Source organism: Punica granatum, chromosome 3 (genome assembly GCF_007655135.1).
Source record: "Punica granatum isolate Tunisia-2019 chromosome 3, ASM765513v2, whole genome shotgun sequence".
Classification (NCBI taxonomy): domain Eukaryota; kingdom Viridiplantae; phylum Streptophyta; class Magnoliopsida; order Myrtales; family Lythraceae; genus Punica; species Punica granatum.
In genome coordinates, this window is record NC_045129.1 from 9,572,790 (window position 1) to 9,597,166 (window position 24,377).

The following is a 24,377-nucleotide window of genomic DNA, read 5'->3' on the forward strand; positions in this document are numbered from 1 at the left end:
TGGGGGAAAGGAAGAAGAAACATCGCTGTCTGAATTGTCCCTACAAATGTTGTTTCAAGCGGGCCGAGAGATAACCGCAAATCACTCACCCCCCCACCACCATCACCTCCACCAACACCTGTGCTTATCCTCCGCACCCTTCAATCAAACATGCGTGTTTTTCTTTCTTTCTTTCTTTCTTTTTTTTTTTTAATACAATTGAAAAGCCATTCTGCTTATATTTTGCTCCATTTTCTGTATTTATATACACAGACAAGGACATATATATACATACATACATATTCAAGTATACTCCCCAAGGAGTGAATGAATGTATCTGTGAATCTCCGTCTTTGTTCAGAACCAAAGAAAAGAGGAAGCTTCCTTTCCTTCTCCATGGCCAGCCCAAGCTTGCAATCTCTGTATGTCCTGTACTCCATCCCTCTCCCTCTCCCTCTATCTCTCTTTCTAGAGTGAGTTAACTTTCTGCTTCATTGCTCTCTCATTGGGTCCTGTTCTTGGTCTTGATTGGTGAAATGCTCAAGTGGGTCTGTGGATTCTGGTTGAACAGTTTAATGGAGTGGAGCTTTCTTGAATTGGGTCTGGGATTATATTTACAAAGTTCAGTCAACTAATTGAAGTTTTGAACTTTTTGATTCTTGAGGTTGATGTATGTTGAGTAAGTTTCGGTTTTCTCTGTGGAAGCAATTTTGTGTGCCTGGCTGCCTGCAATAAGAGGAAATGTTCTTTCTTGTAGTTTATAAAAGTTTCCTCTTCAAATTTCTGTGCATGGTTTTCTTTCAATCAGATTAATGGACCTCTGCCTTTTTCACTCTTCCAATGTTACTCTTTTTAATCTTTCATGGAAAGTACAAACACGAAAATTGATTCTCTTTACTTCGAAGAAGCAGACCTTGTATGAAAGCTGTGCTTTTGTGTTACTGATTTTATATTCTGATTTCCAAGAAATTAAATATTCAGTATTATGCTATTGGCTCATTTTAATTAACTGAGCTGCACGCCCTGTTTGACTTCTAGATTTTAGTTACCTCCACGATTTTTCCCATATTCAATTCAATTGTAGTCTGTGAACGTTTTCGACTGAGCTATCGTTTCGGTTTTTTTTCCCCATATGGAAATAGGTATCGGGATTCTTGCAAGAAGCATCATGTGCTGCCAAATGCTGCTCTCTTGTCATGGTTCTCAAAGGTCCTTTCCTCGAACCCTCTTGTCCTGTGAATGAATTTCGGTTCAATTATAGTAATGACTGATCCATTAAACATTAGTATACTGATACTGCACCTCCAGTTGCTTCAGAACTTCCTCGACTTTTGTTTCAATAAAAAAAAAGAAAATGAGAAAAGGTGTAGAGAACTTGGGGCACTGAAGGGCTGATTTCATTGTTCAGGCGGATGAAGAGAAGACTCGGTACAGGAAGTATAACATAGCCATCTTGCTGGACCAACTAATGAATGGTGATCTGTTCCCACTAATTGATGTGTTCCAATCCATTGGCACTTTCGAATTTGAAAGGGTTGACATACTTCACGAGTCGTCCTGTCACTTGAATGCGGAGCTTTTGCTGTCTTTATTGAGGGCAGCCAATGAAAAGCTTGATGTGGTCGATCTCCAAGACATGTCCTTCGGGGAAGACTTTTTCAGGTCAGAAAACGAGATTATATCTCTTTTGTGCATCATTATAAACGTTGTGGCCGCTACAAAGATGAAATCATGCTATAAATTTGAATATGTAGGAGGAACACAGAGAAGTTTAGGGGTATAAGTTCTGTTAAATCAAGCTCAATATATGTATTTTCCTACTGACTATAGCTTTTAAGAAAATCAGCCAAATAATGTGGTAATACATCACAGGTTTATTTACGTTACCCGGTCCTCTTTTTGTATTTTTTATTTTTCTTTTTGGTAGACACACAACCTAGTCCTTTATCATTGTGCTAGGAAAAGGTGCAGAGTTTTTATTATAAACATTCGTTTATGGATTTTCTCTGCAGTGATCTAAGCCAGAATGGTATTTCCTGCCGAGTGCTAAACTTGTGGTCCGTCCACTTACAGAAGCTGAACATGGTTGGGAAATTTACGCAGCTCCACACGCTGAACTTGGACTTTTGTGCTTCAATCACGAACTTCCACAAGGACTGCTTCTCAGGCATGCCAAATCTCATGCGACTATCATTGTGTGAGACGAGAGTTTCCAATCTCTGGGCAGCGACTACTGCACTATCAAATCTCCCTTCTCTTGTGGAACTACGGTTTCAGAAGTGTCTGTGTTGTTGGGACACAGGCCCATGCCACTCCCTGTATGGTGAGAAACTGAAGTTACTTGATTCTGACGATAGTGATGTCAAACTCTGTGATCAGCTCGGACGAATGGGATTCAGTAGACAGGCTGAGCTAGAAAAAAAGGTAAGAATTTCCTATGGTTATTTGATATACAAGTTTGACAGTCACGTACAATTCTTTAGTTGGTTAAATAGGTTTGATTTGGACTGTTTTAGATTCAAGATGGAGGCCAGCCTTTAGTGAAGCAGCATCCGAGGGCCATGGACCAGTCCTTAAAAAAATACATCTCACACCATCCTTCTCCGATATGCTATGAGAAACACTACAGGGAGTACATGATTGTTTCACTCCCTTGTCTGAAGGTCTTGGACAATCTTCTGATTCTAAAAAAGGAGAAAGAAATGGCCAGGCATGTCTTCTCGAGCTGCTACGAATACCTACCCTATAAAAGGAAGCACAGGGAGAGTGTGGCAGATATTTTGCATAAGCGTGAAATGGGGACAGGCAATCTTTACCACCCAAGATCCATTAAGAGGAAGGATCCAGGGTTCAGGAGTGCTAGCCCATCTTTCTACTCAAGGGCCCTCAGCGCTGCCAAATTTGGGTCTTCAACTTGGCCGCTTGTGGAGCCAGTGTCGAAATTCAGCCACCTCATCAAGGATGAGACCAGGCAGCTCCGCCCAAGGCAGTTTGAGTATCATCCATCGGAGCCAGACCTTATGGTATTTGGGACTCTTGATGGAGAAATCGTTGTTATAAACTCAGAGAATAGGAAGATTGTTAGTTTTCTACCATCAGCTGGGACTGATAACAGTATTTTAGGCCTCTCCTGGCTAAAAAAATATCCATCCATGGTAATGCGCTTAATTCGATTATTCAACTTCCATGATTCTAAATTAATTTAATTCTTTTCTAAATTGGAGTGCTCCTTTTTTCTGTGACAAGCAGCTTATTGCTGGTTCAGATAATGGTTCGTTGAAGTTGTTTGACATCGACTCCAAACAGCCAAACATCTCGGACCAATTCCACAATAATTACGTGAAAGCCACTTTCAATGATTTTGAGCAGTTGACCTCCGTCCACGTCAACTCCACGGATGAGCAGTTTCTCGCAAGTGGATACTCGAGAGACTTGGCCCTTTATGACATTGGAACTGGGAAACGGATTGAGCTCTTCACTGACTTGCACAGAGAGCCCATAAATGTTGCCAAATTCGCCTACCACTCTCCTTTCATGTTTGCAACCTCATCATTCGACCGCGATGTGAAGATGTGGGATCTGAGGCAGAAAATGGTGCGGCCCTGTTACACGGCCTCGAGCTCAAGGGGGAACATCATGGCTTGCTTCTCCCCAGATGACCTCTATCTTCTTGTCTCGGCAGTCGATAATGAGGTACCTATGCAAATGCATAATGATTCTTTGCCTTGTAATTTTCCCAGGAATCTGACTCCATTTTGTTCTTTCCAATTCTCCATTCTTTGGGAAAATTTAGAACTGTTTGGGGTTGCACATCACCAGATATACGTAGGTATAAAATTGTTCTGGTTAATAGAATCAAATGAAGCCTCATTCTCCAGATTAATAGATAAGCTCCTAACCCGTCGTTACCTCTACCGATACCTGGGTTCTCAGTATAAAGAACCCAACAGCTTTATCGATCATGAACATAGCATCTTAAAGATCCCAAGCCTGACATATATTTGTTGTCCTGTCTCAGGTTAAGCAACTATTGGCTGTCGATGGGAGGCCCCACACGAACTTTGAGATAGCTCCTACTGGGAGCTCTCATAACTACACCAGATCATACTACATGAATGGTAGAGACTACATTATTAGCGGTAGTTGTGACGAGCAAGTGGTGCGTGTTTGCTGTGCTCAAACAGGAAGGCGTTTAAGGGATGTTTATGTAGAGGTACAAACCTCTAGAGATATTGACAATTACCTTAGTTTTAGCCTCTTAATGAGGCTTCACAAAGCTAAGGATCACATCATTTCTTTGCAGGATGGCGAATCGGGAAATTCCTTGTATATCCAGTCCCTGAGAGGTGATCCTTTCCGGGTAAGCTTCTTACTGAGTGGAAATTTAAGCTTCTTGCTCTTTGCTCGTGCTATATGAAAAAATTATTGATCCTGTCTGTTTTGATATTTGATAGTTTGTTTCGTTGCTTTGAAGAAACAGCACTCTTAACATGTTCTCTTTATTTCCATAAATTTTTCAGGACTTCCACCTGAGTGTTCTTGCGGCTTCTACCCGCCTGAGCTCGAAGTTGGAGATCATGAAGGTAAAGCCTCATCTGGGCCTTCAATGAATGTTTCGCGGGAAAGTGAATATTTTCTGGTTTTCTGAAAAAAACCAATTCCTTTTGTATTTTTTCATGTAGATCAATTTGCTCACATCCGATCAGGACGCCAAAGAACATGCTCACGCTCCGTCGGTCCGTCCCTCCTTCAGCCTTGGCGGCTAACTTGTAAATACAAAATTATTGAATTTTTGCTTGTGCGAGAAAGATCTTATATCGTGAAATGTCGATATACATGTGTATGGTGACACAAATATAACCGCTGTGGTGGAACGGAATCTCATTTTTCCGCTCTCACTTGTTTGTATACTACATAGCAGATTTTCTGTGTAAATCTGAAATTGGTACTAATACTTATGATTTTACATCGAATTTATAAGCAATTTGGTTTTAGTTTCTTGGTCATTGTAAATTGGGTAAATTGCAGTTCCTGTATTTCTAAGGAAAAAATAGATTTCTATCTGCACTAAATGCAGAATATTTCAATTGCAATTTGAAAGATAAATTAATGATGACTTATTTGATATCCAATAAAAATATAACTATTTATAAAATTTTTGAAATTTAAAATTTAGATTTTTTTTTCTAATACTAAAAAATGGGCTTTTTTAACTTTACTTTTTTTTTTTTTTCCTTTTTGTGTATCTTTGGTATTCGGATGTCCAATAGGCACCGATTAAACTAGTTTGAATCGGGTTAGTCCACCAAGGGCTAAAATTCTTCTGTTACAATGGAGGATTATCAGCACAATATAATGAAATAGAAATTATAATAGCTAATAAAGGATACGAGTAATCCCATTAAGTATTGCCTTAAAATATTTTTTTTCTTTACTTTTCTGCCTTAGTACAATACATGGATCTCCTCGTCTTACCCCACTTCCTCCCAGAAAATAACCAGCTAGGGCCCCATTTACTGCAACTGCGAAATAGGATTCGGTGGTACACCCTCCTATCCACTTAATGTACTTCTCAGAATAACCCATAGCCTTCAGCAAATTCACTAAGAAACCGCTGCATCAAATCAAAATCCTGCATTATATCCACCTTAATGGCACATCTTGGAGTAATACAACTTCTATGATGTCCCTTCACAAGCTCATGCGCTAATAAGATAATTATCATAGATTATTCTTTCCTTAATGAAAGCTGACTGGTTTTTGCTCACAATTCTGGGCAAAACTTGCTTGACTCTATTGGCCAAGATATACATGATAATTCACTCCATGTAGATAAAATAATTGACAAAACCTCATTAACCATGTTGATTTAATAAAAACAATCCTTTCGGTCCTTGATATTTACATACTTGTACAACTTCTTCCTTATTCCTTTTTCCTTTTCAACTTGTTTTCAATGTAACAGTAAGTTCACTTTGGTCTTGTCACTTTGGTCTTGTTATATGAATTACCTTCATTCCATTGACATAAATTATTTAAGAATGACAAATATTTGTTGAAAATTAAGAAAAATTAAAATGAAAGAACGGTTGCAGATACTCTCTCCAATGTTATTGACGGCTATTAAAATCTTCCATTATCTAGGACCTCTATATATGTCTTGGGGATGAGGGCCTTGTATGCTGCCACAAACACAACCGAGGTTATTAGCCACCAAAGTGGTCACTGCAACTTTGTTAGGGTGATGGTAGGTATTGGTATGGAACCATAAGTTTTCCATATAATCAAACTTTGTATGGGCCCTCAGAAAAGAGCGAGGGGACCAACCCAACGTCTATATCTTGCTCATGAGTCACCAAGTACCAGCCTTGCTACAATACTAGAGCAAAAGGATCAGACCGATTATTATATTGTTCGAGGAATCCTAGATGCTACTGAAGAAAAGGATTATGAACAAGGACGCTCTTTGGGAGTGCCGATGCGAAAGGATAGGGGCTTTCTGAGCGCCAGTCCCTACCCTAATTTATCGAGATTTTATACGAATATGTTAATCGTCGACTTTGAATAGACTCCTTTAAGTTATTATATTTTTCTTTATTTTATTTTTTATATTCACAAAAGTATTGCATGGTAATAGACTTCCCATGAGATCAAGATATCGGAAGTAGCAGTTTGAAATATTGCCAAGAGCTTTACTATATTACTCTTTTTTTTTAGAGTCTTATTCTTAAAAATATTGCTTATCGATACATTTATTGAAAAATGAAACATTAAAACTAAGATGGACAAACCATATAAACATTTGAAATAAGGCGAAACAAAGAAAAAAAAAAGAATGAAAATATGAAAATATTTAAAAGTTAAGGACCAAAAAGGATTCTTGTTTATAAGTCGACACGATCAATTAGGTGAGGTGTCTAATTTTTTAAATAAAAAATGAGTTGAGTACTAGTTAATAAAATTCAGCAAAAAGAGTATTATTTAGGGTAAAATGCACTCCTTACTCTCCAAGTATTCTTGAATGATAACGAGACAAAACTTGATAGTTAACGGAAAAATTAACGTTCATACTATAGTTAAATCATAAAAGAATTTGAAAAAATAAAAACAGAAATACAAATAAAAAGAAATAAAAATGGCTCGAATCATCCCATAATTGTGGAGAAGACTGAAGCACGTTTCTATGGGTTCTCCGTCAATTATGGGCTGATTTCATCCATTTATATTTCTTTTTCTTTTTATTTTTGTTTTTTAATTCTTTTATCATTTAACAATGGTATGAAATGCAATTGACGTTAACTTTTCCATTACCTCTCCGTTAGTTGACTTGATCAACTGGGGGAAACATCTATTTTCATCAAGTTTGAATCTCACTGTCATTCAAAAATACTTCGAGGGTGGGAAGTGCAATTTACCCTCTTATTTAATAAAACCTCAATGGAGAGCCAATTCTATGGCAGAAATATTAAATTACAAACATTGTAAGATGTGGAGAGCCAATTCTATGGTACAACACTGTTCACAAGGGGTTAAAATTGCAAACTAATACTATAACCGCAGATCAGTTTCTTTACAAAACTCAGTAATTTCAAGAAAACTAAAGGCAGAGTTATCACAGTACAAGGAAAAGTATGCAATTTTCACGGGAAAAAAAAAATTTCTTGCGCTGACGATATACGCTGTAAAAGAAGAGGGCTGCAAGTATATGACGGGAAAGAAAGCTCGGGGAAAATATGAACAGGCAATTCCAGGAGAAGGTTTATCATAGTGGCTGGAGCTCTTGCTCAGGAATCATCGCGTCGACGGGCTTGTAGCTGTTTACAGTTCGCTGGCTCCATCTCCATAGGAGCCATGCACTTGAAGCTGATAATCCGATCAAGAATATAGCAGTAACTGCCAGAACCACAGCCAGATAATGTTTTTGCCACCATGTCCTGCATAATTTTTCGAAGAATAGTTGAAGAAATGAGCTGTAAATCCAGATAAACTATTCGATTTTGCATATTTCTCATGTTGAAAACCAAGAAAATAAGATGAAAACATGTCAAATTGCACGATTAGCAACACCTTAAGACTCAATGGATTTTTGGCTTTGGTAGAAGAACCTTACAACTAATGAGCAAAGTGAAAACTTCTGACCTGAGCTATATACATTCAGGTTATTTTTCCCATTATTGAGGTGATATGCTGCTTTGCCATTTACAAGAGTGACTCACAGATTGAGAAAAGCTTCACTAGCATACCGTGTTTCTGGAGGTTCAACATGCCACTTACTAAACTGGTAGCTTCCAAAGGACTTGGGAAGTTGAACACGATCTTCAGAAAGCCGGGAAATAATGTCCTGTGGGAACAAGAAAAAGAGAATTCTGTTTGAGAACAACTCGTTATTGAAGTAATAATCAATTAGAGTTTCTGTTCACTTACTATTGCAGTTGAATTGGAAATGTATTTATCGAGGCCACCAGGAAGTATGGCCCACCTGATGAGCGAACCATTTTCCTTAGGGGTAAGACTCAATAGATGGACCTGCGATCATTCATAAGTAAAAGCATAAATACAATTATATTCCAGAGAATTAGGAATTTCCTCTAAAACAGCAATTCCCTAACCTGTGTGATATTGACGTCTAACTCATGTGCAACGATTTGAACAAGCTCTATTGTGAGATTTTTGAGGTCCGAAACGTTCATGCTTGAGGACATCTCAAATGTGATTTGTCCAACTTGAATTTCTGAAAGTTCACTAGAAATCATCAGAAAAATATTAAACCAAATTATATCTATTATGATGGAAGTGAGAGAACTCAGGTGGGAAACAGAGGAAACAGTTAAAATACAAGGAATGTCATAACCTTCAGATGGCGTAGGAGCAGGACTAGGTGTGACATCAATCGATTGGTTGTGGGTTCGGTTAGAAGTTGAGGATGCTGGAGAAGATAGATGAAGTCTTGCCCACAACTCAGAACAATTTGTCTTCCAGAACCCGATCTTCGAATGCTCTCGATCGTATGTTACAAGTGTGTTTCGAACAATAATCCCTGTCCATATAGCAAAAGTGAACAAGAATTAGTTCAAACTTATTATTTGACAATTTCTTGGATGAAGTTTTGATATATCTAGTCAAGGTCAACTACCAAATGAGAAATGGAACAACAAATGTTTTTTTCTTTAAATCTAATTTATGAAATCCAAAAGGTTAACATACCTCCCAAGAGAGTTGTTGGATCTTTTCCATTTTGAAAAATCCCGAGGCAATAAGCTCCACGAACCTTCGAATGCTGTATAAGAAGGAAGTCAAACTGTCAGCACAACAAAAGATACGCAACATCGACAGGTTTACCAATTAGATGTCTTAATTTTTTAAGCAAAAACTGACCCGGAATAAGTAATTCTCAGGTGATAGAGTGAACTTTTGCCCATTGCCAAATACCATATCTACTGCCGGGAAGGAGCTTGACAATTGAGAAATGTCACTGCCAAAGAAATCAAAAGGTAACATTTAGATACACTAAGAGCAAAACTACCTATAGAAAGCACACCTGTCACAACAATCACATAAGATAATTCAGACAAACACAATGGTAAGGCTACAGATAGAACCGATACTTCCAATAGAGAAGATACCTTCCAGCACCAGAGAAGCAAATATCTTTATAATTTGGGTCAGGACCACGGATTTGCTTCAAGGATTGAACTTCTTGCATCACCTGCAAGTAGAAATACCAGAAATCACCTTGGGACGAGATAATTACAAGATATATGACAACCTAAGTAAAGAATGGAAAATCATTCAAATAATTCATTTAATTTCTACAGATATATGGGATCACTAGTTATCGGCTAATATCAGCTTCATCCTTGGAACTGAAGTTAGCAACTAAAATTTAAAAAAAAATACATGCTGGAATGCAGAACTTACAGCCTCCTTGAAAGCTAAAAAAGCGTCTTCAGGCAGGTAAGCATAAGTTGTCCCACTGTCAAGGACACTTCCGTATTTTCCATCAAATATTTTCGGGTTCAGATGCAGTGGCTTCCCCCCGACATGTATCTCCTTCAGATCAATATTGTAATAGGGACTGTTACCATCCCGAAACTAGAGTAAATCGCGAGAAACACCAAAAATATTTTTGTCAGAGAAAACATAATGACAAGAAAATTATTGGCTGCTTCCTTTGAGGTAGCCACTTGGCGTTCGCTCAGGCCAAAAAAAAATGATTGGCAAAAAAAAAAACCATTTATTTCAAATCAAATATTTATCGGTGCAAATTGCAGAGAACAATTAAAGTTTGTGGAGCCATAACTATCCAAAAAACCATACTAGAGAAGCTCACAGTAGTGGTACCAACGGAAATAGATCAGCTCAGAGAAATAAATAAGGTCAACCCAATTCATGCAGATCTTTGTGGGCTGACATTCTTTTCCTTAAAGTTAACTTTTATAATAATTTTCAAATAGATGTCATAAAGTCCATAGCATTCATTGAAACCTCTCTTGAACCCATGACTTGGCCAATTCAACATATGTTAAGTTTTATAAAACTATGCATGGAGCAGCGAATAATTTCCCAGAACAACAGGTTAACAATTGATGATGTACAATGCTTATAAAAAAATACCTTCGTCCTGCATCAGAGTATGAAAAAACCATGTCGGATGGAGGAGAGATTCCCCCAAGAACCATTGCCCCTCCCCCAATCTCCATTCCACCGTAACACAGAGAGAAGGAGTCACTGATTACTCCCTTCCCAACAAGCTGATCCACAATGCTGAGATCGCCTTGGCCAAGGCCCATTATGCCATCAGCATGTTGACTATAGAGATCTCCTGTCTCCACATTTTCACATCCAAAAACCACTCGCTGAGGAGGGAGTGCACTTAAGTTCCCAAATGAAACTACATCTTCGCCCAGAACTCCACTGCTAGAGCTCATCTCAGCATATTGTCTCTCGTAGACACACTGGACTCTGCTGTCATCGCAGTTGCAGTCTATGTTGCATTTAACGGGCTGGTATGTGCTAGACTCTTCAGGCTGGAATTTCGGGTCCTGGAAATATGGAAAAGGGAATTTCATTTAGCAGGTCGACACCCTCTAAAATTATGCAAATCTTCACAACAAAGGTTTGGTCCATTCGGTCATGGAAAACATTCATTGTGCCTTCTCTTTTCCAGCGTGATAATGCACTCAGAATCTTCGAGACCCCCAACAATTGGAAACAGTCGCCATTTCCAGAGAACAGAAACAAGTTCTCACGGTTCCATCAATGAAAACTTTTTTTTTCCTGAATTGCAACAAGGTTCGCCTCTACATGTTCCGAGGAAAGAAAATAAGAATCTTGCAAAAATGATTCTCCATCTATCCCGTCAATTTGAGGCACAGAAAGCACGATTTCGTTATAGCATAATCTAAGTACTACTATCGATCACAAACTACTACTTGCAACAACAACTTACTAAAGCACATCGAGCGTCAGTCACTAAGCATTGTTCCCCTGAATCCACATTCCCGAGCTTCCACACTCTTAGCTACTCAGCAAAATCACAACTTTCACCATATCCAAAAGATGTTACTCCCTCATTCTATGCAATCAGACCATACTAACCAACTTATAGATAAAGCAAGTGATGCTCTGCCGAGCTAGCTCGATTGGAACAAATTACATAAAAACATGACAGCAATCTTCACTTCAAAATACGAAACTTTCTATAGGATTTCAAGCAAACACGCACCTGGTGCTTCCCACATTGATCACAAGTCGAGCACGGGACATAGGTGACTGTACTGCCCGTATCGACAATCAGGGAAAACTTCTGTGGCTGCGTCCCGATCCAAAGCCTCGTTGTATAGTACCTAAACTCAGGACCCAATCACGCAGCGGAAGTCAATCCCACAAAACACAGAAGAGATCACGGTGAGATACCGGTTAAAAGATGAATAATATAAGGGGTTTGATTACCCGTTGAGGAGCAGATCGTCGTGGAGGGACATACGGGCATTGGGCTTGTCGGATCCCTGGAGGTGCCGGCGGCGGGAATCGGGGGATGCCCGGGAGGAATTGGGAGGAGAGGGGAAGAGGGGCAGGACCATGGGAGGGCGGGCGCCATTATGGGGCGGAGCGAGGAGGCCGTTCGTGGAGAGGCCGAATTGGACGGCGGACGAATAACAGAGGAGGAGGAAGACGGTGGCCTGAATCGGGGACAGTGCCCGGGCCATCCTGGTCGATGTCGGCCTTCTTTCCGGGCCAAGCTTAGGAATGCCGACGGTAGGCCAAAATGGATGAAACCCAATGGAGATTACGGGACGTAGAAAGAGAGAGAGAGAGAGAGAAGGGAATCGGCTGCCCTCTTACTCTTTCTTCCTCCTCAGCAAGCTACAGAGAGACGGAGAGGGGGAGAAGGTGAGGGAGGGAGAACAAGGAATGCAGGAAGAAGGTCAACGTACGTAGGTGACGAAATGTTAGTAGTGTTACAAAGAAGATGTCAGTGTTCTGTTTTTCCTTTTCTTTTCATCTTTTTTTCTTTTCCTTCGCCGCAAATAAAATTTGTTTTTTTTTTAAGATTACGAATTATTTCAACCAAGACAATTTGGGAAGGTCCATAGTGTAATTTGGATATAATCAAAATAAATTACTACAACTCTCGAGGGCGTTTGGTATGAGATAATTTATGTTTACTGGAAATTTGATTTTGAATTTCCTAAACCCAATAAATTATCATGTTTGGTTGAAGCATGTTACTTGTAATTTGATTGTTCGAGATAATTCACTTTTTTACTCAGCTGGTAATCTAATTTCTCAGCCAGGAGGTGTCTATCCTCATTACCGGCAAGATTATCATTAATTATAACATTACCAATCCATACAACGGTAATGCAGTAATTTTAAAAGTGATAATCGATTTCAGTGAAAATCTAATTACTTGAACTTTTAGTAAACTACTAATAGAGAAAGTAAAGCTTCATCAAAAAAAGAGAGAAATTAAGTTGCACAAATTCCATAACAAATTACATTAACCGTTCAAATTCTGAAATAAAATACACAAATTCTAAAAAACTTTACTTAATCTTTTTAATAAAATACTTGCACTTTGGGAAGGTCTATGGTTATATAATTTACTTACACTTTTCATAACTTACATGATTATATAGTACCACTAAATTTATTGGTTGCGCCATAGAAATCTCCAGATAATTTGCTTACAATCGGGCTTGGCCTGAGTTCAAGGTGTTTATATTGAATTTTGAATTTCCATATTGTTAGTAAAAATTCGCCTCATTGAGCGTAATTAGCCAGAGTATTGAAGCCGTGAGTAATTTTTGGGTTTTCACTTGACCAGAAAATGCTTCTGGTTGGTTTCAAATATCTACGACTACTGTTATTGAAAACTTAATATATAGATGAGTCATATTCTCGTATTTTTTTTTTTTCATTTTGGCAATTAGAGTTGGGAGCTGTGAGCCCAAAAAAAAGAAAAAAACAACCACGAGGAGGACCATCAAGAGGTTAGCTTAATTCCTCTTGCTCTATGTGCTAAGCTATGTTCTTGGAACCATGCATGGTTTTCTGTTCCATGCCTAGAAGCATACTGTATAAGAAGGCCCCGACATCGCTCCGGATAGCTGCAAGAGTTGCTGCCGACTTTTCCCGTGTTCTAGCTATTACGGATTCAGGGTAATGTCTTTAGATCTATGCGGCTCCATGAGACTTGAGTGTTCTGGTTTTTTTGAAGTTTTGGATCTGTTTCGAAGTTAGAGCATATGTGCTGGCCATCTTAAACTTAAGGGCTCAAGGGTGGCTCCGGAAACCATATGGGATAGGTGAGCCATTTCACTCTTGCGACTCAAAGGTCTCTCGATGAGAAGTGTGTTCCAGAAATTGAGATAACCAGAGAGTTTGTCAAGCAAATGGAATTGAGCTCATCAGGCAGTTCACCTCATAATTGTTTTCAAACACTTGAAACATTAAACCAATGGGGATTTTAATCATACAGCTCCTAATACATCTGATTTTTGTACATAACAGGATTACGCTTTCCTGCTTACAGTTGCTTCGCAAATGGTACCAGAGAGCCGACAAATACAGAGGAAGCGCCACATAAAAAGAAGAAGAAGAAGAAGTAGAGGAGGAGGAGGAAGAAGAAAATCTCGTTTCTTTCCACTCCCTGTCTTCACTTCACGGTGTCTAGCAGAAAATAATGAATGACTTCCATCTTGCATGACCATCAGTAACTGTCTGATAACTGGGTGGCTCTCCTTAGATTGAGATGTCATGGTCAGAATAGAAACCCAAATGCCTCGAAGGACTAAAGTATGTTTATTTACGCATGCTGCACGAGGACGAAAGGTAGATAGAGCTGTACATTGGCGATTAACTTTCTGGCCCGATTCAATCAGCTTTCTGCATTCACGACTCTCTTTGATTGGAAAATGTTGCACAACTTTGAGAACCCGATACCACGCAAGATGAGGTAGACTATAAATGCGAGATATGCAGCTGCAACGACGCCCACTAAAGAGCCGAACACTACTCCCGTCACTTCATCTGTGAGAAAGTCTACCAGAAGATAGCCATTGATCACCATCACCAGAACTGTGATCACCCAAGCGACGGTCTGATCCAAAAAGGAAAAATACAAAACGTAAGGACGTTATTGATCAATCCTAATGCAGTTGGGCCAAATTGGCAGAATCTCATCAGGCATCACAGGAGGGTCTGTTTCGCTTGAAACCTAATGATTTCCCAAAATTTTGCTGTTCCTTGAATTATATTTGCAATGAATTTGATATAAAGAATCGAGAGCACCGATGCTCATTGGATCACCGCAAATTATGTGTTTGATGATTTGGTTCTAGGAAGCTAGGAAATTGTTCTCCAATTTTCCATTTCCTTTGCCTTTTCCTCTCCACATGAAGAAACAAAGGATACAATGTGTGGGAATGCAACTTATCCAATGTCACCCTATGAAACATCTTGTGAAGGTGATTCAAAATTTCAATGAGAAAGCAGACATGAAATTTTCAAATTTCATCTGCAAAAACATTAGCTGTCTGCTATAATGTTTAGGAATGTCTTTCTGAAGGACAACTACTTGTCTGGACATGGCAATATGATTTCCAACTCATAGGTTCGATGCCTAAGAAGGAAAGAATACGTACCTTGAGAACAGGACCAATCTTAAAGGTCCCCATGATCTGCTCCTTGGAGACCAACCAAAGAAGCGGAATAAGCGCGAAAGGGATCTGTACAGACTGAAGCACATTCAGCCACTCGTTAAGATCATCTAAACTGTCCTCGGAGGTGTCAAAGATAAGAGCGACTATCATAGTTGGGACAATCGCGCAGCTTCGGGTTATCAAAGCCCTCAACCACTTCTTCAACCTCAAATTTAGGAAACCTCCCATGATGAACTGCCCTGCATAAGTTCCTGTTATAGTGCTGCTCTGTCCTGCTGCTAGTAACCCGACTCCCCAAATGTACAGAATGGCAGTCCCATACTTTTCTTGAAGGTAGTTGCCCGCATTCACAAGGCCGATGCTATCTGCAATTGCAGTTCCATAGAAGCCTTTTGCAAAGACGGTTGTGACGAAGAGGTTGATGATGAAGGAGACAACAAGTGCGACCGTGGACTCTATAGAATAGTAGTTTAAGGCTTCTCGGACTCGGCCTTTATGGGCGCGGTCGATGTCTCGGGATTGTACAAGGGCAGAGTGCAAGAACACGTTGTGGGGCATGATGATGCAGCCCACAACTCCCACAGCCTGTTGTATCGTTTTGGAGCTCAGCTTCGGTATCACGATTCCTGTAGACATTACAAGATTTCTCTAAGTATTTATTCATAAAGTTTATCTCAGAAAACGAAAGAAGCTTTATTTCTTATTACCTAGAAGTAGTTCTACAGCACTGGGCTTTGCTTCACTGAACATCCAAGCGAAAGAGAGTGCCATTGTTGCAATAAGAACAGCAAATACTGCCTCCAGTTTCCTCACGCCGTAGTTCTCAAGAAACAGAAAGATGAAGCTGCGACAGATCCAATTAAGAAAATCCAACTCAAATTCAAATATGAGTTAAATCAAGAAACCTGATCTTATATGCGAGACGAGACCCGAAAGCAATAGATATGTGATCTGAGATATTCCATCAGTGTCATATGTTTACTCGTATCGAGAATACAGTCCATTATCACACAGAGGTGAACAATCTATTCGTTTAATGAGTTGTCCAACCAAGAGCAGGATCCAAGGAACAAAAACCATTTGAAATAATCAAATCCCATAAAACACAATAAAATAATAACTTAACAGAAAATAATAATAATATATATTATAAAAAAATAGTACAAAAAGTCAAAACTTCATCTGAGATTACTTGGAAGTTGGAACTTAAAAGAAATAATTAATTACATAATCGAGTCCCTGGATTCGGGAAATTAAAACAATTTTAGAAGAATCATTTAGCCTCAAGATTGCCATAGAATAGATGAAAACAATTTGAAGTACATGATTGCAGAAAAATGATGATCCATAACCAATCAAATTGGTACCAAATGATATGAAAGACGCCCGCCTTGACAATTGGATGGGATCAGGTTCGATGCTTGAAGTGGAAAAATTTGAGGATTTCCTGCAACCAACCATGCTCCATTGAGAGTGGCGATTGATCAACGACATATCAGTTCATTGATTAAGCGGCACCGCGCAATGATTGCGGATTCACTAGAATATCAGAGAAATTTCTCCTGCTGGGGGGAGGAACCAATCTTCCCAGAAGAATGAAGCGACAGAATCAGGGGGAAGAATCAAGAACTTTTACCAATCAGCGGCGGTTATGACGACACCAGCCCACAGGGGCACCGCTCCGTTGCTCAGGACCCGGATTGCAATGGCGCTCCCGATCACCTCTTGAATGTCCGCCCCAATCAGGGCCACCTCCGCCATGAACCAGAGCACCGTCCTGGCCCAGCTGGGGTACTCCTCCCGGCAGAGCTCGGCCAGGTGTCGTCCAGTGGCGACGCCGAGGCGGGCCGCCAGGAGCTGGACGAACAGCCCCATGGCCGTGGCCCAGAAGAGCAGCCAGAGGAGGGAGTAGCCCGCGATCGCCCCAGCCTGCAGGTCCCCTTCCAGGTTCCCGGGGTCTAGGAAGGCTATGCTCATCAGGAACCCCGGCCCAGTGAAAAGCCACAGCTTCCGCCACGAGAAGGGTGGCACCGCGGTGTAGGAAGCTGGGTCCTCGGGGTCCAGGTCGTCGGGCTCCCCGAACCCGGCAACGTGGACCTTCTCGGAGGCCTCATACGCGGTCTCTACTTGTTCCTCCTCCGCTTCTCCTGACGCTCGCGCCGCCAGGAGCGGCTGACGTTGGTCCGGGTCGTCGGATGGCGGCATGGCGCGGCGGATAGGCAGCGGGAAAACTGAGAAAGAAGAGAGATAAAAAGACTCCCCTGCTGCAGCTTTTCGGCGGATCGTTATGGGAGTGTTTTGATTGGCTGTGTCGTACCTTTTCTGTCCTTTTGTTTTTGTTTTTTTTTTTTTGTCAGGGGGTTCGAGGATGCTTCTCCTTCCTCGTCCTCTTCCCTGCTATTTATCCAGCACGGCAGCTTGTACTCTCCCTTGGAAATTCATTTGTTTTTGGTAACTACCGGTCCCCTTGCCTTTGTCGAGAATATTGTATTCTCGAACAACTGGACCGTTCGATAATCTATTTACCTTCGGGATACTCTTCGATAGTTCATCCCACCACATAGTGGATCACCATTCGTAGTAATTATGTAAGCCTTATTGACAATATCGTCTCGAGATAGGATTATCATATTTACAACATCTTTATTCCATTGCATCTTTTATTATATTTCATTTCATGATTCAGGCATTAGTCGTGTACATGAAATTTATAGAATCTCGATCCAGTAATACTTATGAAATGATTTGTGAAGTTTAATGTGATTGTGAATTTTGTATTCTTCGCTTTGAAACTTCACTGAAGTACATCAAATGTATTTAATCCGATATGAAATATGATCTTCTTAGATTTTAATCAGCCAATGAAAACAGAGGAATTTCTTCTTAAATGCGAGCTTTCTCAATCTCACCTACGAATGGGACCAGTCATCAAAGGAACTGTAAAAGAGGGGAAAATGCCATGCCACAGGTACTGGCAGCAGACCCCACATTTTTCTTTTCTTTCCGTTTTTGGCTCTTAAAAGTTAAAAGCCTTATGGGTCAATTAAAGGGCAAGGTTGGGGGGGGGGGGGGGGGGGGGGGGGGGGGGATGTGGTGGTGTGGTGTATGGGGAATAAAAAAAAACAAGAAGAAGAAGAAGAAGAAGCAGGCCAACTTTCTTTGCAAGGTGAAGCAAATTTTAAAAATTATTTATGCTCTTATGCAAATTTACGTGAAATTATTATAGTTTCAATAGAACAAATTGTACCATTACCTGACAAAATTAACATCCTAGATCATATGGTTATAATAATCCTCTAAAAAATTCGGTTTGGATCACCATCCCATCCCATACCTTCATTGTACAAATTATATTTAAAAAACATAATAATAAAACCGTTTCCCCTTTTTCTATTAGAGAAGGTCATACGCCTCTACTTCCAAATATTAATAAGCATCGTGTAATTTTTTAAATGCCAAATTGAACGAATGATGGTTTGGATATAATTGAATAAATACGGGGAATTTCCCGCATGAAAAATGCAACACTGATGAGAAGATTCTCTCCATATAATGGTTCAATATATGTTAAGTTAGGCCATTACTAACAATAAATTACGGTGACATCATAAAGCTCGAGTATGCAGGTAACCAACCTACTTGGGATAATAAGCTCATTTGTCTATTAAATAGATAAGTAATTCATAAGCAGCCAGTTAGGACCGATCTTTTTTTTTTTCACAGTTTTTTTTACTAAGCTAATTTGGTCGTGGATAAATAAAGTACAAAATCGTTGCGTGGAGATTCGGTTCGTACATTGTGAGATCCTATGAGGTTTGGCGGACTAGAAAAAAGGGAAATTACAGCTGCGTTTGGATTGAGAGTTTGATTTTAAAATGATGATTTTGATTTTAACTCTACCCACTACATAACAAAAATACACGTTTTCCAAGTCAAATTTATAATACCATCTCATTTGTCCTTTTTCACAATTAAAATCAAAATCAAAATCAAAATTATTTTAACTCTGAAACCAAACGCACTCCTAATTACATCTAAACTACTGCCCTTCGTAGGTAGGAGGTTCATTTTGCTATCTTGCCATTATGTCTCCACACTGGTGATTTTGTTCTTTTCGGTAATATAGTAATAAGGAGAGTATGTCATGAACTGTCAGAAGAAGGTACAGATTGGAAGGATGAGCGCGCGCGTGGCGGGCCCGGGCGTGGCAAAGGCGAGTGCTTGATTGCTATTTTTGGCGGGGCCACGGGTCACCTGTGGGCCGTGCGTGCTCCTTGTTACGTTGGGCTCGGGCATTCACGGGGCTCTGTTGCCCAGATGGCGTCTAGGACTGTGAAATACACGCGCCTTTGCTATATCTCTTTCAGTATTACATACCTATATCTTGTCTAATATATATACTTGGATTATTGGAGTTGTTTCTTTATTGCCCTACCAAGAAAAAGAAACCGGTCTAAGTCATGAGAATTGCAAATCCATATCCGATCTGATCTCTATAGGATTGTGATAATTAAGTTATTTATCGGTTAAATCACATGTATCTTCAACCTATTAGCTTAAAACTAATCTGATTTGAGCGTCGATTTTGTTCATATCACGAGGTACTTTATTATATCCACACATGAATCCACGGAATGTCGAAAAGTTGCTTTATTGTAATACTAAATCGTCTGTCAAGTAATGCTTGATTCACGCAATCTTGGCCTAAAGGGAATGTACATTAAGAAATCAATGTACTTTCAGCATTTATCATATAATTTGGATTTGAGAAATGGAGACTAGACTATATGCATTGTACATATCAAGGAAGGATGCAGAGACGTGGTTGCAACTAAGGATCTTAAGATTGAATAAGTTAAAATATTTTCCATTAATATATTATGTATTCGAAGCATATGATATTTTTTAAGGTAGCATCCAAAATACCCATATTTTCGACGTATGCTCCCTCAATTCATTTGTGCCAATACACAGTACCCACTAGATTGAGCATTACCCCGCAAGGAGACATACAAAAGTCGATGTATTTCTGTTCGATTTTTGGTTCATCATTTGCCTAGTAAGTAACACCTTTGAATGTTGTCGGAGGCACGGAGCTAAGAGCTAAGAGGCTGCAGGAGAATGGGAGCAACGCACGAGAGCTCCAATTCCATAGCAGAACTTGAATTAGGCCGCTAATTAAGTTGGCCCTGGCCTCTTACAAGCCAGTCAACCAATTGGGCTTTTTAATGGGCCTCCCGCGGGCCCATGGAGTTCACAGCATACATTCGAATTTGTATCACATGGGGCCCATTGAGTTTTCACTTTTCTTTTTTGGGTAATATATAAAAGACCTATACTTTTCCTACTCTGTAATCTAATAATAACAAAAAGTACAAATTGGTAAAAATTAAAGTATTTGCTTTTATAATTATTTTATTTATAGCAAATTGTGTATTTTTCATTGAGTTTTTTTGTCCTTCCATTAAGTTTTCCGTTTTCCATTGGTTTTTGCATTAATTTCTTTAAAAAAATTTAAAAATATCAGAAAATAAAATCATAACGAAGGAAAAAGAAAATACATAATAACAGAGGAGGTAAGAAGGGGCCAGTGGATACACGACATTGAGGACATCGCAATATACTTAAGCGGTGGTGACCAGTACCACTGAAATTTTTTCTCCCTCTAGTTATTGAGACAAATTACCAAATCCCAATATTGACGGACGAGGGCCTTCCATTAGGGGTGATCAGTTCCGAGTATCATGTTTTTTTCACGATACCCGGACCCTACCCTATAAGGAACAGGTTCCAAGATTTTGGAACTGAACCCTACCATGTTGAATCATGGAACCGGAACCTACCCGGAACCTGTATTATAATACAGGTTCCGAGTACTCTGTTGGAACCTGTAAATTTTTTTACCTAGCTAAATAAAACCGAAAATATCTCATCCATAATCAGTAATCACGGCAAATCAGTAAGAAGATTGCAGCCCGATAATGCCTTCTGACTCTGTCCTAAACTATTACCCCATCTATCTCTCATGAGAGATTTGGCTATCTTTTTACTATCTAAGGTAAACAAATTTCCAACTACGACGAGAGACATTGTTGTTTGTTTAACAACATTAACTAACCATTCTAATGAAAAGATGTGTATCATTTACCTATCGACAATTCCTCGTGTGGGAGAAGACAGAGGAGAACAGAGAAGGGAACTGATCTAAAGCAGCAAATGTTTATCATCGTCACATGAGACAAGGGATCTCAGTTTTGATGGTATTACAATTACAACTGGCATTAACCTCGGAACTGGTTTCCATGACAGACATTTGCAATAAAATATTAAAATAGTCCGACCTTGGAAATGAGAGGGAAGAGCAGCTCCAAAGAGCTGAAAAGCACATTGACATTAACCTCAGGACTTGCTGCAATTAAAAACAAAATATTTGACAACAAAAAATAGGACAAGCCAAAGAGAGAGAGTAGCTGAAAAGTGTCTGCAAAGCAAAAGACCATTGATAGCAGACAGGGAATCAACCTTCAGGATTGGTGGCAATAAAAGACAGAAAACAATTGACAACAGAAAGGGAATAAACCGAGCCCATAAAGAGATGGAAGAGCAGCTCAAAAGTGCTTGAAAAACAATCATCGGTGGTCCTCAATACACATGAAAGTATGATGGTTTTATCATCATCGTTGTGTTGTCCTTCTCTCGCAGCAGATCCGATAAAAATTAAAGAACCTCCGAACCATTCAGAAGAAGAATCCCCCCATTGACAAGCTCAAATCAAAACACACTCAAATTCAGTTGAAGGAACACCATCAATGGCACCGATCAAAACATCCATGCTAGTCACAAAGATTGATCGTTTTCAATGCATCTTGGATGGCTCCAGTACTCTCTGTTCAACGGATTCAGAAACAATCATATATACGGAGAAAAATCAAAATTTGATCTGAACCCAAGATAAAGAGTTTGAGAAAAAGTGAAAGAGCTTCAAAAGACATTCAGTATGAGTAGGAGGTTATTGAATCATCAGAGTATCAGCCTATCAAGTGATTAAAGTTCATCATCACCATGCCCAGCTCTCTCTCAACTCAATCTATCTATAACATAAAACATAGAATAAATCTTAGAAATTAAAATTGAGCACGCCGATGCCGCCGAGGATGGATTCATACCAGAAGATGGCCAGAGGAAGCGATCGCTGACTGCTAGGGTTTTGGAGAAGAGGAAGAGAGGTACTTTAGGGAGCTTGAAGGAGAGACGGAGACGGAGAGTCGGAGACTGAGGGGACTAGGCGGGCAGATTAGGGATTTGGAAGTCTCAGTCAGACACGGCAACAGGGAGTTGAACTTTACTCTCTCTGTTTTTTTTTTAATATCATCCGGTTCCGAATTCCGATTCCGGTTCTGATTCTGAGTACCCTGTAGGTAGAAATCGAAACCAGAATTGAAATTTACCGGTTCTCAATTTTCCTACCCAGACCCTACCATGTTTCTAATTGGAATTACCCGGAACCTATCCGTTAATGTAGGATCTAACCGGTTTCGGATCTACCCTATACCCATGCACACCCCTACCTTCCATCACCAAACCTAGCTCATCTTCGAACATCTCCATTTATATATATTTTTCTTTTCAGTTTTCTCCATTTTATGTTTTTAAAATTATTTTTATTAAAAATATGTTCACACGAAAAATTAAAAAAAGTTAAAAGTGGTTAATATATACAAGACAATTTTGAAAACACTTGTTTAAATTGCTAATAATTTTCGTTTTTTGTTGTATTTAGGAAAAGGAGAGTAATGTATGTCTTTTTTGCTCCAAATGGACCCTTCTTTCTTCTTTTCCTTCATTTTTGCTAATGATGCCTTTTTTTTTTTGTAGATTGCTAACGATGGTTTAAAGAGCTTTAACATGGGCTACATAAATTGCCTTTTTCTTTTTCTAAATCTTCTCCTTTTGATAAAGATTTAGGCAGATTGTCTTTCTCTGCCGTTTTTTGGAACTCGAAAGCATATGATCAATTTATGAAAAATAGTAATTAAATGTCGATATTTGAACTTTTGCTGCTTTTATGATTATAATCATAATCATTAAAAACGTCGCCCAAGCAACATTTTAATATATATATTTTTGGGTGAATGTTGCACAGGAAACTTTGTCGCCCCGAAGATTCCATGCGATCTAATAAAAAGACGAATATCATTCTTGTCCTTCTCCGAACCAAGTTTCCAGCGGATTTCGACTCAATTAATCTCGTATTTATATGGCTCATAGAACAAGTAATTTGGATGAATTATATCCGGTGCGTGTTAGTCTTTTTTATGTTACATAGAGAAGCTCATGAGTCTAGAACCTCGTGATCATTAGTATAGTATCATATTAGAGGATTGTACTTGTATAATCTAGGCCCTATGGTTTCCATTATTGATGCAAAATTCATTAGTGGAACGCCATATAGAAACGTCATTATAGTGGATGATGGGTATAATACACTAGTAATTTTTTAAAACTATTTTAATAGTTTTATATAAGTTGATAAATGAGTTTTTTTTTAATTACAAGAGAAACCAACAAGCTAGTATGAAAAATATAAATCTATATAAAGCGATACAGGTAGTCAACTATTAGCAAAAATCGAATATCAAACCTTTAATTCTCATATGACGATATATGATACCGTGCTAAGTCTCTTTTCTCAATAAATGAGTTCACTTTGATACACATGCATATCACATATATCTCGAGAAAGAGCTTCTTCATTGATGCTTCTAAAGATGACTCCGCCTGGTTGGTGTTCATACCATTGATGACGCAAAATGCATTCCACATGGCTCATTCAAAGATTCTGTGTTTCTATTTCGGTGCAAAGATTTTTATTGTTTATTTCTTTGGATTTTCCATGGGAATTAGTAAACTATACCTTATCAAAGCAAGTATAGTGTTGTAGCGCTCTTTCTTGACTGACGATCAAGATATTGCAAGTTCGATATTTTCTGAGATTACCATGTCTTTTTCTTTTGGGTTTCATTAAATTTTTTATTTCATTATATTAGCCCGATCAACCTTTTCTTGTAACCGAAAAAAAAAACTATAGCTTGACATTCTCAGGAAGGAAAAACATGAATCTCATTAGATGAACGAAGCATAAGCGCACACAGATTTATGAATTTATATATTTGCTTTTGATGGTTATTCTCAAACACTTTTGTCTTCTCTTCATCAAAGTCAAAGTTATCG

The 24,377-nt window shown here is 39.1% G+C and overlaps 3 protein-coding genes and 1 long non-coding RNA gene across 7 annotated transcripts; 1 reads left to right on the forward strand and 3 right to left on the reverse strand.

Annotated features, from left to right (window-relative positions):
* Positions 1–141: 141 nt before the first annotated feature.
* On the forward strand, positions 142–4,979 carry LOC116201133. 3 transcript variants are annotated; one of them, XM_031532253.1, is made up of 10 exons: positions 142–452; positions 1,122–1,188; positions 1,388–1,641; positions 1,992–2,403; positions 2,496–3,134; positions 3,229–3,672; positions 3,998–4,192; positions 4,283–4,339; positions 4,500–4,562; positions 4,662–4,979. In XM_031532253.1, exons 1-10 carry the CDS (start codon positions 307–309, stop codon positions 4,743–4,745), a joined length of 2,361 nt encoding a protein of 786 aa, XP_031388113.1. In that variant the 5' UTR covers positions 142–306; the 3' UTR covers positions 4,746–4,979. The 3 variants fall into 3 exon arrangements, with proteins under 3 accessions (XP_031388113.1, XP_031388115.1, XP_031388116.1); XM_031532255.1 differs by having other exon boundaries at positions 145–401; XM_031532256.1 differs by lacking the exon at positions 142–452 and adding an exon at positions 551–658.
* A 2,438-nt stretch (positions 4,980–7,417) lies between these two features.
* LOC116201543 (aspartic proteinase-like protein 2) lies at positions 7,418–12,432 on the reverse strand. Of its 2 annotated transcripts, XM_031532803.1 has the most exons (12): positions 11,932–12,430; positions 11,705–11,825; positions 10,594–11,021; positions 9,898–10,054; positions 9,603–9,685; positions 9,355–9,451; positions 9,184–9,256; positions 8,831–9,016; positions 8,589–8,710; positions 8,404–8,505; positions 8,223–8,320; positions 7,418–7,913 (listed from the first exon to the last, which is right to left on the reverse strand). In XM_031532803.1, exons 1-12 carry the CDS (start codon positions 12,186–12,188, stop codon positions 7,742–7,744), a joined length of 1,896 nt encoding a protein of 631 aa, XP_031388663.1. In that variant the 5' UTR covers positions 12,189–12,430; the 3' UTR covers positions 7,418–7,741. The 2 variants fall into 2 exon arrangements, with proteins under 2 accessions (XP_031388663.1, XP_031388664.1); XM_031532804.1 differs by lacking the exon at positions 8,404–8,505 and having other exon boundaries at positions 11,932–12,432.
* Positions 12,433–13,865: 1,433 nt separating this feature from the next.
* LOC116200867 (metal transporter Nramp3-like) lies at positions 13,866–17,507 on the reverse strand. The gene is made up of 4 exons (XM_031531812.1): positions 16,783–17,507; positions 15,854–15,990; positions 15,129–15,772; positions 13,866–14,584 (listed from the first exon to the last, which is right to left on the reverse strand). Exons 1-4 carry the CDS (start codon positions 17,349–17,351, stop codon positions 14,363–14,365), a joined length of 1,572 nt encoding a protein of 523 aa, XP_031387672.1. The 5' UTR covers positions 17,352–17,507; the 3' UTR covers positions 13,866–14,362.
* A 3,839-nt stretch (positions 17,508–21,346) lies between these two features.
* On the reverse strand, positions 21,347–22,498 carry LOC116198500. Its single transcript, XR_004155329.1, has 2 exons — positions 22,313–22,498; positions 21,347–22,032 (listed from the first exon to the last, which is right to left on the reverse strand). It is a non-coding gene; the product is annotated as an uncharacterized LOC116198500 (long non-coding RNA).
* Between the last annotated feature and the right edge of the window lie 1,879 nt (positions 22,499–24,377).